Source organism: Anthonomus grandis, chromosome 3 (genome assembly GCF_022605725.1).
Source record: "Anthonomus grandis grandis chromosome 3, icAntGran1.3, whole genome shotgun sequence".
NCBI classification, from domain to species: domain Eukaryota; kingdom Metazoa; phylum Arthropoda; class Insecta; order Coleoptera; family Curculionidae; genus Anthonomus; species Anthonomus grandis.
Genome location: NC_065548.1, coordinates 46,545,492 through 46,563,339, shown reverse-complemented (window position 1 = coordinate 46,563,339; position 17,848 = coordinate 46,545,492). Strand labels below are relative to the sequence as shown.

The window sequence follows — 17,848 nt, the reverse complement described above, 5'->3', positions numbered from 1 at the left end:
CGTTTATGAAATAATTCAAAATATTCGATCAAATACCTCAGGTTGCAATGGCATTTCGTTACAAATGCTACACCTTTGTCTGCCACAGATTATTGACCATATAAAAAATGTTATTAATTCTTGTTTAGAATCAGGCTACTTTCCACAGCTTGGCGTGAGTCAGTTGTATGCCCCATACCCAAAATATGTAATCCTGAATCCCTATAAGTTTATATAGGAGTTGCGCCCTATAAGTTTATTGCCAATAATATCGAAGGTTTTGGAAAGAGTTGTCTATGCACAGTTGTCATTTTATCTTACTGATAATAACATACTTCCAACTAAACAGTCTGGCTTTAGAAAAGGATTCAGTACAGCTACCACCCTCTTGAACATTATAGACAACATAATAAGGGCTCTCGATAAAAAACTGGCCGTAATTTTAATTGCCTTAGATTATTCAAAGGCTTTCGATGTAATCGGTCATGACTTGTTAGTCGCCAAGTTAAAGTTTTATGGTTGCAATGAAGTTGTTCTTTTTTTTTTAAGTCCTATCTCTGGAATCATACTCAACGAGTACGTGTCAATAACAAATACTCCGATTCGAAACAAATAATTTCTGGAGTTCCTCAAGGATCGATTCTAGGACGTCTTTTATTCTTGCTATATACTTCGGATCTTTCTTTAGTCGTAAAGAGCTCTGAGGTGTACCAGTACGCTGACGATACTCAGTTAATTCATTATTTCGATCCAGATGACATAGAACGGGCTTCTGAAAGTATAAATAGAGACCTAAGCTTAATCTTGCGCTACTCGAAAGAACACAATCTTAATATTAATGCCAATAAGACTAACGTTTTACTAACTAATGTTTTGCCAATAAAAATCGTCGTGCTAACGTTGAAAAAAAATATATCTGTACCTGGGAGGCAAAGAACACTATGTCGAATTTTTACCAAAAATGAGTATGTTATGTAGTTTTATTCAAAAAACTAAAATCTTTTGTGGGGCATACAACACCAAGTCCAAATAATTGAAATAGCCGAGAAACATCATATGGTTTTAACGCTATGTGCATTTTTAATCAGAGGCTTAAGACACCAAAGTAATAATATCTGAATGCCTCAAATCTCTAGTACTATCTTTGGTAACTCATTTAGTGGCATAGAACACCATAATCACTTGGTGTCATATGCCTCTAAATAGAGCTATAAAATAGTAGGTGGAAATTACACATAATGTTAAACGCGTGCCACGTGCCAGTATGATTTTAGGCTTTCAAGGCGGCAAATTAGTGAGTGCTATGTTTATTATTGACTGTGTTTATTATTCTTAGTTACAATAGTTTTGAAAATAGCTTTGAAAAAATGGAATCAAGAGGAAAACGAATCTTGTCACTTCTTAAAAAGCAAGATAAACAAGAAGGTAAGACTACTTTTTTAAATTAATTTAAGAAATAGTAATAGATAACGTAAATGAATTCGTCGAAATGTGAGGTTATAACAAACGTTTTTGTGAAGGTAAGGTTGAGCACACACTAGCGTTGTTTGGCGCGATTGTCGCTAAAAAATTTAATTTCAGTTATTATAATCAATTTGAATGTGATTATTTTGGATATAATATAGATAATAGAATATAAATGTTTTATGATGACATTTTTTTAGTGTTTGCTCTATTCCGAATAAATTATAAAAACCTATTGTGAAACTTTAATGCATTTTTATTTTTATTAAATTTTAGAATTGGTACAATTAAGCACTACCACTAATAGATGCCTATCAGCCACGACTGTGAACACTACAGATCAAGAACTGTGCATAGAGACTCCTTCATCATCGGGTCTAGAAAATACGGTTACTACCTATGATGCAGGTAAGTATATGGTGTTAAGACTGGTAAACTTTTATCAAGCTTATAAAATTGTAAAACTATGCGCACCATTTACAAATAAAATGGGAAACAAAAAAATAATTAAAAACATAAAAAATAATAAGTGTTTGTTGGTATAAGTAATTTTAAAGTTTTACAAGTATCCACAAGTTGAGGTAATTAATCATAAATTTTTATTGAAAGGCCACACCCATATGGAGGCAGACACAGTGCATGCTGTTATTGAAAGGAAGAGAAAGAATTTATTACGTCTAGAAATTATGACTCCGTGGGACTGGCAGCAAATCATTAGGCAATGCTCCCCAAAATTCATTGTAGAAAATATGGAAGTGCAAGATTTTTTTAACTTGAAAGAACTTTACGGGACTCTCAAAAACTCACCATTTATCGTCAGAAAAATCGAGACAGACAAACAGGCTGTCCTAATCACAAATGCAGTACAACTTCAAGTGAGAAAGGGTGAGATTGGAATTTTGTACTTTAAGACAAAGTTTCAGGATGATTTCCGAAACGTAAATCTTAAAAGAAATGCAAGATCATTGGACGTAAATCTACCAGAAAAACTTCAACCTGTTACTGAGAGAGGAAAAGATATCACTGAACAGAAGTACAAGGACCTTTTATCATTGCTCCCATTTACCAACTCTTACTGTCATGATTTCTATAAGAATCTTAGGCATAACAAACTCGACAATAACGATTATCCTAGTACTGACGAAGACAGTAAAAGTAACTGTTGTTCGCATACTGATAATGTTATATTAACTAATAAAAAATAAAGATTTTGTTTTATTTTGTCTATTTTTTACAATACTTTTAACCAGAATACACACTATTTCCAACATTATAAAAATATGTTGTATAATTTTTCAGAAATATAGAACACGATGTCCTTCAAATTCTAACAAAAATTCCTTTAAAAAGAAAACTATATAGTTATTAATTTGGGTAGTCAAAGTAAGATAACACATTCGCAATTCAACACTAACCTCTAATGGTGTTAAAATTGTTGTTTTTACTGAATACTCACAAATCAAGCGAATGACACATAGTGTTGTATCAACACCCACTCAAAAACAAGGCCTTAGTGCTTGGCGCGTGACGTCATCGATGTGGGCCACCGATTGTTAAAAACCAAGGGATTTCTTATGCTAATATCTCAATATTTGGCTTATTTTAAAAAATGCTAGGAATAGAATAGAGTTCAGGAAACATTCAAAGGTATGTTTTAGTTCTGGTTGAATGTCAGGTTAAATATTATGGTGTAATATTAAATGCAAATGGACTCCTAACTCCCTTACATCTGCGCCAAAATTCAACATATGTATTTAGGTATTTATAATAATTTTTTTATACCATCAAGTAGTAAAAAATGTTATTATATACACATAAATACATATATTGACTTTAAAGGCTTAAAAAGCTTATCATACTCCAATTCATGTAATTTTTTAATTGCAGAAAAAGAAGCACATTTTTTCTTCGAAGTGTCAAAATCAGGAAAATAAAATTTTTGATCTGGTTTAGAGTTAAGCCAATTATTAAATACACATTTAAGTAAATGAACTATCTGATCTGATTATCTATGGGATGAAGATAAACAATGCTAAGTTGGTCTGTAGTTGAAAAATTACTCATGGCTTTCCCGTTAATGGCATTATTATCACTTATAACACAAAAAACCATGTACCCAATCTCCTCTAAATTTTCAATAATTGTCTTAATAAAATTATGAAGTATGTCGGATGTTATTTTGGAGATGGGAGCTATGTAAACTACTTCCTTAAAGCTGGAACACACACTTGTAATCATAAAAGTAAATGCCGAGGAAGCTAGAGACTTATTATTAACTGATGTTCCAGTGATATTACCGCCTTTATAGTCCATGTAAGGGTCAATATGAATTTCATCAAAAGTAGTGTCACAAATCTCTCATGATCCTTTAGTAAACTAAACACATTTCGGGCATAAGTTAAAAACATTTTTTTTTATCTATGTGGGGATCGGTCATGTGTTTGTTACAAATACCCATTATAGTTTGAGGATGTGGTAAAATTAGGCATCCATAATCTCTTAAATACTTGTACGCATGAGGACTAATAGTATAGATTATAGAAGTCAAAATTATTGCACTACTTGAATATCTGTACCTTTCCTTTGCAGTTGTAAGCAAAGCTAATTGTTCACAAATAAAATCTAAAGCATGCACTATTTTGTTGTCTTCAATGTTTTTAACACTTTTTAGTATGTTTAACACAAAATCGAACACACGTTTCATTTTATTTATGTCATTTGATGGTTTGACATGATCGAGAATAGTAGTGTCAAGGGTATTGGTAGCAGTCTCAGTAGCAGTATTTGAATTTAAGTCACAGTCAGGGTTGTCATTATTGGTAGCATTTTCCTCCAAAGGCAGGGTAATAATAGTAAGGTCTATTGCTTCAAGTATTGCATATAAATCATCTAGGCTCAAAGTCATCTCTGTGTATGGCTATTATCCATTTTCACCTCAGATTTATATCCTTAGGAAAACCGAAGACATGCACTTTAGATCCGTTTTTATAGTATCCGTTACAACTTGGAACAGTAACAAGGTATTAGATAGATGATAAAATTTGAAAAAATGGAAGTTTAAATTATAAAAAGAGTTAAAGATATAAATTTAATTATTTTAAGATAGTAATAGAGCAACCTAACGTTCACGGCAATCTGCAAAGTCTGGCAGCGTTGCAGGCAGCCTTCCGTGGACGAACAACGGCAGCGTCAACAGCTGAATTCACCTGAAAACCAACCCGTCAAGTGCATGGCCCAAACGCGTGACGTCACGAGCAAAATTTTTTGGAGCGCTTTGTCCTTTTGTTGAGGTGTTATTGGTTGTATGCCTCCCGAGTACAGATATATATTATAACCCCTTGGCTTTTGCTAAGAGCGTCAGGATTCTAGGTTTAACTATTGATTCTTCTTTAAGATTCCAAGGACATATTAGTGCTGTCTTATAGAGGTGCTATTTGCGTAGGTATGCGTTTGTTCTATGCTAACAAACATATTTTAAATTTTAAGACAAGAAAAAAACTCTCAGTATCGTCAGTGTTATCTATTTTAAATTAGTGTTTTATCGTTTATTATCCTTGACTTGATAAAATAACCCAGCAGAAACTGCAACGTGTACAAAATACGTGTTGTCGATTTGTATGTAATTTAAGAAAATTTGATCATGTGGTCATATACATCTATCGATTGCAGTGCTTGTTTGTCAAAACGTTTGTAATTATTATTATTAGGGTTAAGAGATAAAAGTAGCTTTTGCTAATCTTCGCCTTTTTGGGCAAATGTAATGTAATGTGTATTTGATACCAAATAAAGACATATTTATTTATTTATTATTTATTTATATTTTTGTTCACCTAGTTTAAGGCCCTTTTAGTGTTAGTAAATATTTTTTAAAAGACAGTTCGTCGATTTCTGAATTTAAATTTGCACTGCGAATAGGATAGTGCAATATTACCCTTTATCGGTGTGCCGTTGTGTAAATGTGTTGTGCTTTAATTAAACTTGCACTGGTTCTATTTGCTATTTCTCGCATTTACGTTGTATTTCATTAAAGGCCTAAATAAAAGCCCAAATGTCACTTGTATTTATTATTTATTAAACTTCACACTCATTTATAATTAACATTTTCTATTATTACTTTCAAGAATTCACTATCAAGAATCTGAACACATAGACCAACCTCCAGTACCGCAACACTTGGCACTGCGACCCTTTTAAAGAAGACCAAGCCGAGAGTCTGCTAAGCTGCCTACCGTATTGTCGGGGATCTAGCTAATCCAAGTGCTGCCCTTCCAAACATCTTATCTGGACCAGCACAATTTAGTCGCGTCTTTATAGGACTCTATGGGTCATCCCTTCATTGTACTCCCCCTGATCGTAGTTCTACTTTTGCCAAGCACTTCAGGTACATAAACTTCACAATGGTAGATATTATATGAAAGAAGTTTCTCCCTCTTTAGTACGAGGGCGGGTCAATAAGTCCGTGACTTTTTGGATAAAAGACAGGTTTTTATATAAAAAGTTATTTTATTTTTCAACATAGTCTCCTTTGAGTTCTATACACTTAGTCCAACGTTTCTCCAATTTTTTTATCCCTTCGGAAAAATATGATTTGTCGAGGTCATCAAAATAGGCATTTGTTTGAGAGATGATTTCGTCGTTGGAGTCAAATCTCTTTCCGCCGAGCCATTTCTTTAAGTTTGGGAATAGGAAATAGTCACTGGGGGCTAAATCTGGAGAATAGGGCGGATGAGGAAGTAATTCGTAACCTAATTCATGGATTTTTGCCATGGAAACTGCACATGTGTGGACCCTTGCATTGTCCTGGTGGAAAAGAACTTTTTTTTTGGCCAAATGTGGTCTTTTTTCTTTCAGTTCCTCATTCTATCCAATAAGTTGGTATAATATTCTCTATTGATTTGTTTTGGCTGACATTGGCTGACAAACCCACCTTTGCCTTCTTGGGCGCCGATTCACCCCGAGAAATCCACTGTTTTGACTGCTGTTTGGTCTCCGGCGTGTTGTGGTGGATCCACGTTTCGTCCACGGTGACGAAACGACGCAAAAATTCGTCAATATTGCGGTTGAATAACGCCAAACACTCTTGGGAAATTGTCGTTTTGGTTTGATTGATTGTTTTGGATGTAGAGACCGGCGTCCAAAACATTCGGCATCTTCCGTGCTTATACGGCCACATCGAAATTCAATAAACCACTTCTTTACCATGGAAATGGATGGTGCAGAGTCCCCTTAATATTTATCAAGCTTAGCCTTGGTTTGAGTGATGGTTTTTTTCCGTAAAAAATAATGCTTAATGAGCAAAGAAATTCACTTTTTTTCATTTTCTTCTCAAAACGAGTGGTAGTCTGCTATCAATAGCTGTCAAACACAAACTAAATGACGCAGCTTGTTCAAATTTTGACAGGCGTCAACTGACAGTTCTCTGTTGACAAGACCAGAGTTGCCATTTCCATTAAAGGGCGGGAAATTCAAAGAGTCACGGACTTATTGACCCGCCCTCGTAATAACGCAATATCATAGGTACTACATACACAGTGACCGCCTAAAAATCCGCATTAATTCGATAAAAATTAGAGACATGATTTTTTGAGAAAACGCTCGGACTCGATTTTTATTTTAAGTAGCGCATTATTTGACATAAATTGTTGTATACAGGGTGGAACAAAAAAAAAGATATGACGTCATCGGTCATTTTTTTAAAATGAAATGCTATATTTTTTATTGTATTTATGAAATATAGGCGAAATTCCAAGCAAGTTTCCTATAACACACCTTATCTCAAAACTCAACTGTTTCAGAAATATTTACATTTAACCAACATTTATGTGGAACTTTAGGCGGTCACTGTATATACCCTTTAATATAAGTAGCCTTAAGTATTCATTTCCTTAAGTATTCATTCATTATCCAGAATTGGGAAATATTGAAATTTACTCAGCTTGAGTATATGCACAAAATGAACGATCTTAGATCATTAGCAGGAAATATAAGACATGACTTTCAAAATAATATTCACACGAATAGCGAGAATTCCAAAAACATACGTAATGAAATTTCTAAATCAAATACCCAGTCTAATTTAATGTTAAATCTGCAAAATCAATATATTCAAAAAACCAACATAAATCAATTTTTTGAAAAAATATTACATATTTTATCTTTTAGACACTTAAAAACTTTAGATTTCCAAATTTTAGGTTTAAAAGAAATAATTGAAATATGGTAATACTTAAGTTATTATTATCCCAGTTTTGTAAAACCCGCCTTTTAATTTTAAATGAAATGGCAATTCTAGAAATTAAGATACCCAGATTTTAAACAAATGTATATAATTTAGAATTAGTCTATTCCGTGCCAAATAATGAATCTAATGATAATAATGAAAGTCCTAGTAAATACTATGCAACGAATTATGGTATAGCCAATGCGAAGAACACTTAATAGGTCTACTCAGGACAAATTGCAAAATGGATGCATAGCCATCAAAAATTTTCCATAAATAAAAAATTACATATATAAATATATAGTCATAAATTTAAAAATTACAAAACTTCGAAACACCAATATTTCAATCAATTTAGAAATTAGGCATCTTCAGGATCCTAAGAAAATCCAAGAAGATATCATCAAACCTATACATCTCCATCACCTAGTACAACATGTTCCAATGCACAATTATGTTCTTACCACAATATCAGTCATCCTTTTATGCTGTTAAGCATTAATCATCTTTCATTGGCAAAGTACCATCCCTTTGAAAATCCTGCAGAGGCTTGTCAATGAGAACGTTGACAGAACTGAGTTGAGGGAAGGAGACATATCTTATAACCATAATTAACTGTTTTTATTACATTATAATATGCTTAGCTTAGGACTATTTTTATATGTAAGGAATCGCTTGTAATATATCGGTAACATTATGCAACAAATGTAACAATACCGTTGCTATTCATATTTTTGTTGACCTACTTTAAGGCCCTTTTAGTGTTAATAAATGTTTTTTAAAAGACCGTTGGTTGATGTCTGAATTTAACTAGCTATCTATCGTAATAAAAGGGTGTATACACGGTCTATATCTCTTGTTGTTATTCATAAAATACTTGTAAATTGTTCATTAACAAGGTGCATTATTATGGCAGCTATTACTTACCTTTTTTTTGCTGATAATACGTCAGCCATCATTGTTGACCAGTGCTAGAGACATTTACGCATAAGCTAATAAACAGTATAGAAGCAGGCCGGTGTTTTAAAAATATTTTTGTTTGAATTAAATTTTTGCTTTTTACCCTAACTTACTTAATAAAATACGAGTAAATTTTTGAAAATTATCAACAATTGTCCTGGCACAAACAAATGGAAGTGGTGTGTAATAAAATATAACCATTTCTGTATTTCTTGATTCCAAGATTATTTCTTGATTCAATGAGAAGGCTTCAAATTAAGTCACCTTGTACATGAATTAGTTACATATCACATTGCTTAATAGAGTTAATGTTTTTACCTTATTTGAACTTCGCGAATATCATCTAGGCAATTCCATCTTAATTTCAGCTTGCTTTCCTTTCGTTTCCACAAAGTGATAAATAGTGTAGCTGAAAATAAAAATAAATTAATATATTATCTGGTTATTACGGTTATTTAAAAAGTTTCGGTTTAACTGGGCATCCCAAGGAATATCCCTGAGTATCAACTGATTAACCACAGTTTTTGCAACATTAGTTTCTGATTAATGATGTTAAAAGGTTTCGAGAAGTCAAAAAACTCAGCCTTTCCATGAATAATCCATTATTTTTATTTTAAAAGCTGAAAGTTGAGATATTAGGGTTCATTAAAGAAATATCTATATTGTTGCTAAGCACGTAGGTCTTTTCTCCAAATACCATAGTTGTATCAGTAGATAGTTCTAGTGTACTGTATTATTTTCCTGTACTTGACCGAAGGACCAAACCTTCTTGAAAACTAATAACGGAAGTACTTCACATAGTCCAACAGCATAAGGCTGGGAATTCCTTAGTCAATCAATACACGATGATAAAATTTATATCTTTAAGGAGAGATTTTTAGCCGGATTCAGATTATGGCCATTTATGGTACTGTAATGGAACAACAAAGTAGTAGAGAAACATGAGACCTTTTCTTAACCCTGGGGTGTATAGACAAATAGAGAATAGAGGTAGTACGTAAGCAACTTCTCACTTTACCGAACATGACCAACATGCTCTACTTACTGTGACTGCAATGAGGTACTAGGAGTATAGAGAGAGAGAGCTATCTTAGGGTGTAAAAAGTAGTAGGAAATAGAGATAGTAAAGATATTCGTGAGCCTCTTACCATTTTGTCGATAGCGATGCGTATCGCATGGGTACATTTAGACTTATAGGTCAAAAGGAAGATCAGTGCCAAACTAGGGGATTGTCGTGTTAAGACAAGGGGGAAGGAAGAATTTAATAGGCTTAAAACCTCCCACTATGTCGGCGGCAGCAGGTCAAGCACTTAAGAGTTACTTAAGGTAACCAACTCACGTTTAAAATTCATGTAGTAAATGAGACAACAGCCCTAATATGGTAATTACGACAAACAGTAGGTACAAGATGGGGCCTAAAATCCCATATTCTTCAGTGACTTTATACTGCAGTTATACTGACCGAGGGTCTCGTACGAATCCGTGGTATGATGGCCAGCGGCATTAACGAGGTTATCAACGAGGGAAGTATTGGAGCCATGAGAACAACACCAGTGGCATCTCTAAATATTCTTTTTGGATTACTTGGAATCCTACTAGAAGTCAGGATTAACAGCATCTAGAAGGATGACAAGGGAATTCTAACTTGGCATAATTGCCTAAATAGATATCTACCTTTTTTGGTATAAGAGAAAGTCCACGCTATCTGAATTGCGGAACAGGGGAAGCGGGAAGATGGAATGGGACAGCATGCAAGCCTTTACTATGAGGACGGGTCGACTTAGTGCCATGCATTAATAGTAGGAAGTAAGGGTAGGTGATTCTCGAGTTGACGGAAAGGAACTTTTAAGGCCTACTTGCCGAGCTCTAGCTACTCCACCCTTACTACTACTACTGCAATAGGACAAGAGTATGTCATTATAGTGATCTGCTTGGGGAAGAGGGGATTAATATATAGGGTGTCCTAACTCTATTTACGCACGATTTTTTTTCGCCCCTGTATATAATATAAAAAAAAGTCAACTGAAAAGTGTTTGTTTGAAAATATTAATTTTGTTGACAGTTTCTTAAATGTTTAGAATGGCTCAAAAACACGATTTTCATTGTCAAGTAAGTTCTTTTAAATGTAATGCCCTGTATATTTTACCTAATTCTTACTCTTCATTTAATTCGACATGCAAAATTTATAATACACTATAATATTGATGGTTTTTGAGATAATTGGTTATTATTACATGATGATATTTAATTCTGACTCAATCTACTAATAAAACAGTTTAAAATGCTAACCGTTCTCGGTTTAATAGAGTTCAAACGTCTTTATCAGCTGAGTGGTGCAGGCGCTTCTTATTACTTCTTTCGGAATCGCTCTACAAACACGAGTAATTTTGTTTTCTAGCTCTTCAGTGTCAACTTGTCCCTTTAAATATCCTCACAAGCAAAAATCTAGTGGTGTTAAGTCAGCTGAGCGGGCTGGCCACCTGACAGGACCTCTATTTCTGATCCAAGACTTTCCAAATCTCTTGTCAATTGTAAATTGGATACAATATGTGAGTTATGAGCACCATCTTTTTGAAGCCACATATTATGTCGTTCTGTTAAGATGCGTATACATTGAACAGAACGCGCACGCGACGCGTTCGGATTCGTAGCAAGACTAAGGGAATGAAAATTTGGAAAAAAGTCATTTTTCGACCTCGTATTTGAGCTCAAAAATGGGCTTTAAAAATGCGATATCTCGGCTAATAAGAGAGCTACGACCTCGTTGGACTGGAAAGGATGAATTGCTTTATATTTTCCCCTTTTCAAAATAGCGGCTGATTAAAAGTTTAAATATTTTAGCATTGTTTATTTCTAAAATGATTTTTTCATATTTAAAATTCGGTGTTCGAAAATTGCTGATGAATTTAACCTGTCTTGACATCATATTGACTTCCGAAATTTAGTTTTGTTTTCGCGATTTAGGGTCCTATTTTTTGCAGCAAAGATTCAAAGTCTATTGGTGATTTTCGTGAAAAATGTTTATACTGTTCGCTGATCGGCTTTAAATCTTGCATAAGTTCTAGGGCAGAACGTTTTTTATATAACCCAGTACGCCACTATTAGCGAGAATTTCGATTTATTTTAGTTAACTTTCTGCAATTACTATGCAACCACTACCCAGGGTTATTAACGCTATTTCTTTATTGTCAGACAGTCAGGAAGTACTCTATACTGTTACTCAAATGCTAAAGTAAACTGAAGCTTGTTTGCACTTTCAAATAAAAATTTAATTACAATCAATAAATCGTTTTGTTGGTTGTGCGTGGCAGGCGCGTTTCTCCTAATGGATTAAAATAGCGCATAGTAAACGCGCGGTAGGCGCGTCCCAACTAAAAATTCTACCAGGTGCATTTCATGCGTGTCGCGTGCGCGTCCCATTTAATGTATATGCGCCTTTAGAGGAACTTCTTTGAGCAGCGTTGGTAGGATAAAAATATGGTCCAATTATTCGCCCATTAAAAAGTCAAACCCACACATTTATTTCCCAAATATTCTGGAAGTAAGTTTCTCGGATCCAATTTAATTTTTTTGTAGAACAATAATGACTAGGATTATGAGGATTTGTAATGCCATTATTGTGAAATCGTGATTCGTCGCTTCACATAATTTTTCCTAGAAAATTTGGAACATCATGTAACTGAGTTGATACAAAGGCTATAAATTGTAATCTTCTTTGGTAGTCGTTTGGCTGTAAATGTTGCACCAAGTGAATTTTGAAAGGGTGGTATCTGTGGTTAGCCAGAATTCGCTGCACTGAACTTCCCGGTATATTCATCTCTTCTGAGATGCCACTTACTGAGATATGTGGATTTATTGACACGAGTGTAAGGACATTTATTGCTTCATTTCTTATGAGTCGAGCATGATTTGAATTTTTCGGACTTGGAAAATAACCAGTTTGAATTTTTCTTTGCAAATTCTCGAATGTTCACCTTATATCAACAGCATGTCGACATATACTTAATCCAGCCCTAATTTTTGAAATTGCAATGTGCACACGACATTCGCAGTTCTTTTATGCTCATAAACTTATTATCAATCTCTCAAGACAACAACTTACGATTTCATTATAACAATTGTGAAAGGCACAAAAAGGATTAATTTTTCCATTTTTCCAATAATATATTTTGAACCGGTCCAAAGCTTTCAATAGTGTAATTATGAAATTTTGCGTAAAAACTCGATTGGTTGAAAAGATGACAGTCAGAAGTCCGGCTCTAAAGTGAATTATTGATCCTACATCTCTATTAGGCAACAAAAGGTGATCATTACTTTCGATAAACAAAGTTTTTATTCTGAAGAAGAATATACTATATTACTCTTAGAATTGCCCAGGAAAGTGTTTTAGGATCAATTCAATTATTTTTTCATATAATTTAGCCAATGAGATATCAAAATTAAAATTCTCATCTTGTCATGTTGCTGATGATTCTAATTTACTTATAGTAGCAACCACACTATTCTTTTTTAGACATCTATGAACCATTTCAGATTTGATTAAAACTGATTTAAAATTAATAAACTTGGCTTAAATGCTGACAATACAAACTTCGTATTCTTTATCTCAAAACACAAAGATTTCTAAGGAGATTTTATTGGTTTATCATCATGAATATCAAAACTTGAATATTTGTGAAGTAGCATACAAAGTTTTTTACTTGACTTTGAAATGCATTCATTTAGATCTATTTGTTTAATAAAGTTGTACTGTAGCGAGGGTTTACAGATGCAGAGGAGACTAAGCCTTGCTTGTTTAGTTGAAATTTAAATCCCTATTCACTATTTGTCAAATCACCGGTTTGAAATTAATAAATGCTTTCAGGCCTGATAATCAAGTCAAGACGCGGATTCCAGAGAGCTTTATAACAACTAAAATTTTAAGTAAAAGCAAATACTTACCCCAAAATGAAATAAAAACTGCAAAGGCGATAGTAAATTCATTATCAAATATAAAACTCCAATGCGCTAAATTGCACGTGGTTTTTATTTGCAGAAACTTGCACCCTTTTCTCCCTTCGCATAATGGGCAAAGGTATTCTTTTGAGGAACATAACTCTTTTCTAAAAAATCCATTGTTTTTATAATATATTTTTATTAAGTACGCTGTTTTTTAAAATTTATTTTTTAAGTTAATTACTGAAACTTATTTCTTTATTAACCCTAGCCGTCCCAAAATAATATTTTTTTTTTTGGATCCCAGAACCGGGTAAAAATTGACCCTTTTTTTTGTAAAATTTTTATTTGAAAAAATATGGGAATCATAATAAAAGATGTTTCTATATTTTGCTTTACGTTTATTACAAAAATAAATAACTAAAACATTTTATTCTAAATACATATACCTAAAAAACTTACGAAAAAGAATAACAAACTAAATATTTTCTTTTATTTGTCTAAAAAATCACATTCATTACAAGTCCTTATGAAGCGACATCAAACCAAAAAATAAACGTAGAGGCCATGTTCTTGTGCATCTTTTGGAAGAGTACTTACGTATAATTTTATTGAAGCAATCGACGCCACTTTTTGTCTCATTATAGGAGGTTATTATGTCAGGTTTAATTAAATCTAAATTAAATTTAATTAAATTATAATTTCAAATCCTCCCCCGCAATGTCATGTTGGTGATGCATTGAAGATAGCAATACCACAAATTTTTTGGGTTTCGTAGCGTAGGACACTAAAGTAAGATTTCGTGTGAAAAGAAACTGTGAAGAATAACGTTGCTTTTTCGTGAATATCCAGTAAGCACTTTGGCAGGTCTTTGCGAGTTTTGCGGACCGTCTCCACAATTGTTAGATTCTGGGACAAAATATCTTCTGCTAAAGTGTTGTCGGTGAAAAAATTATCAGTGGTTATATTTCGCCCACTACGATACCAGTGGCTTGCTAAAGTTTTAACAACTCGAGGTCCTTGATTCTTTTCTACTATTCCATTTGAATGAATGAATGAATTGTCGAAACACAAAGGGCCCATACTTTTATACCATATTTGCCCGGTTTACTTGGTATGTAAACTTTGAATGAACAGCGACCCCGGAAAATTACCAATTGCTCATCAATAGTTCCAAAAGCTAAAGGATTGTAAGATTTCCTGCAATTCTCAGTGATCTCACGAATCGCAGCAAGTTTATCCTTTTTTTTTTTCTCTCAGCCCTTATAGATAGATCATCGAAACGAAGGTGACGTAAAATGTCAGTGAACCTATTTCTGGACATAGTAGCCTGATAAACAGGCCTGGTGAATGCTTTGTTTGTAGTCGACCATAAACTACGTACACTTTCTCTTGATTCTCGAAATCTACCAGTAAGATTAAGGATTCCAAGGAAAGCGAGAAATTCTATAGTGTCGACCTCAATCCATGATTCCATCTTGACTTCATGACTTTCCTTATGTGTTTATAAAGTCTTTAGCTTATTTGTTTGTGTATTTTATAATAATATCTAACAAATCATTAGAAAAGAACAGCTTAAAACAGTCAATTATAGAATTTATATCTTTGCTTTTATCTGTGAGACCTTTATTTTCTTGCAAGCTATTGCATGTTCTGGATTTTCCTGTTTTATGTGCAACAGTATACCAAGTGCGATTATCAATATCGTACGACTGTTTATTGCTCACTGTTTCGTCTTCTAATGGATCAGGTAAATGTATTTGTTCTTCTTCTAACTCTTGAAATGAAAGATTGCCGTTATGTATCTCAGGCTCTTCATCTGAGATGTCCTCATCATCTGACAAAACACTAAATGCCTGTTCCAAAGGTATTTCGGTTTCGCACTCGTGATCTGAAGAATACATCAATATTTCGTAGAATTCCTTGTCGGATAAACCCCTATTTTTAGACCACATGGCAGCTTACTATTTATTATTAAAAAATAAAATAACCCTCTCACAGTAACGTTCGACAGTAAACTGAACCACAAAGCAATAAATTGGAAATATACGCAACTTATCTTGTTTAGATTTGTAAAAAAGGGAGTTTTTGCATATACCTATTTATCCCAAAACCGGGTCGTCGGTGACCCATCCATAATTTTTTGAAGAAAAAATTAGTTTTTTCTTAAATTTTTACCAAATAAACCATTGTTATGATAAAATTTGAGAATTCATGGACGCTCACTGAAAAAAAATCAGGGAAGCAAAAGATATTTCAGGATTTTTTAGTTTCGGGTCATCGAAGACATATTCGGTACGGCGAGGGTTAAGAGATGTTAATTCAATAATGGTCGGTTGAATTATATTGAATTGGCAAATGAAATAAGAAGTGAAATTGACACAAACTGAATCCAAAGACCAGTAGGACTTTTTGGCTCCTCAGTTATGTACATAAGTGGATGGACAGTTTGAGCAAAATAGATTAAATTTATTTGGTGTCTGTATTAAGTTACCAAATTCTTATCTAAGTGTACCATAGTAGATCAAGAGTAGTAAAGGTTGTACCTTTACATATAATGGATAAACTTAATATTTAGCCCCGAGGTTAATGCCAAAAATTAACCTTAATTAATAAATACTCTCCAACAAGTATGCGACCAACTCTTCCCTTAGGAAACGACTCATAGACGCTTATGGCTTGATAGTCCACCCAACAACAGAGTCACCTTCTCACAGGAACAATTAGGAACAGCCATAAGCGGGTATAAGCAGCTTGCTGCTCAACCGGTTTCTATCTAAGGATAGAGGATCAGCCTAAAGTGCCTATCTTCAAATTATGAAAATTTTAATAATGAGCCGTAGTAAAATAAACATGCACAGTTACGAAAGTTGAAAGTTGAATTTTCGACAGTATCTAAATTATTAGTGTATTAATCAAGGTGAAAATACCTTTCTAAACTCCAGGTCTATATTGTATCTCGTGCAGTTCTGGAACTTAGAAGAAGCGAAAAAACGTAGCAACTTTCATAGGTACTCGCGGAATAGCATCATAATTAGGGACATGAAATGTTTCTTTGATGAAACCAAAATTCTAGTCCCTAATTCGATCTTAGGCCCGGTGTACACATTCGGTTTTGTAAGATGCAACGCCGTTGCGGTACCGTACTTGCGGTGTGAAGAACCAAGTATTTAGCCGGCCCCAGACGATGTGTGTATGTGGCGAACGTTCGGCATTCGCGCCGCTATCCGAATTGCTGTCGGTTTTAGGGCACGCATCAAAGGAGGTAGCTCTCAGACGGTGTTCTTAGCTACGCACACTTATTTGCCTATTTTTCCTTCAGTCATAGTTGCGACAAGCTTAGCACCGGGTGTTTTCGTATAATATTTTTGGTGAGTTGCCTTTTGAAGTTTACTTCAAAATTAAAATTAATATTATTTTTAATATTTATTGGTGTTATTTATTTAAGTTATCATGGAATGGTCTAATGATTTGGTGATTGAATTCTTGGATCTGTACGAATTATATCCCATAATATGGGACCCAAAATACCCAGACCACAAAAATAGGAACAAAGTTGGCGACGCCTGGGTGCAAATACATTCATATTTTTCAAAGAAGGACCAAATAAGTGTCGCAGATCTAAAAAAGAAGAAAGATTCTTTAATGTCTATATTTAGAACCCTGCTTGCTGCAAAGTTAAAGCAAGCAACAAATCTGGTGCTGGCACAAATGACATTTTTAAACCAAACTGGTTTGCATTTGAAAAAATGCAAAATGCTTCCTAAAATAACCATATAGGCCGCAACCGCAGCCGCTTGCTCATCGTCCCTATCCATATTTTTATTTAAAAAAATCACTACTACTTCTCTCTGCTACTGTTCTATAACTGAGGCCCTGTGGCGAACGTTTGCCAACAAAGATGCGATGTGGAATATATTCCGAATGCCGCAGCGTGTCGGAGGGTAGCCGAAGTCGCAGTACGAAGGTACATTCGCCGAATACATACATCGTCTGGGGCCGGCTTTAGATGAGACAATGCACACATAACGCCGTCTCGATGCGGCGACGCAACGGCCATCTCACGGTCGTTTTTTCCCAACACTTTCCTCTAGGCCGCAACAACGCCACAACCCTACTTGTGGTTTCTTAGTATTTTGTTTTATTTTGAGCAGTGCACACGTCAGGTTATTTTAGTTTACTGGCACTTCAACAATGGCGGAGAAAGAACTACATATTGAATTTTTGATTGAAGAAATTAAAAAATTAATTGTTATATGGAATGTGGGGGATGAAAACTACCATGATCAA

At 34.2% G+C, this 17,848-nt stretch overlaps 1 protein-coding gene across 2 annotated transcripts in view; it reads right to left on the bottom strand.

Moving 5' to 3' along the window:
- LOC126734220 (anoctamin-3-like) overlaps nt 1-17,848 on the bottom strand; it is a 151,599-nt gene that overhangs the window by 106,339 nt on the left and 27,412 nt on the right. For both annotated transcript variants that reach the window (XM_050437756.1, XM_050437757.1), the window contains exons 5-6: nt 13,565-13,725; nt 8,942-9,032 (exon numbers count right to left, since the gene is read on the bottom strand). In XM_050437756.1, coding sequence (XP_050293713.1) covers nt 8,942-9,032; nt 13,565-13,725 — 252 coding nt within the window. The remainder of the gene's footprint in view (nt 1-8,941; nt 9,033-13,564; nt 13,726-17,848) is intronic.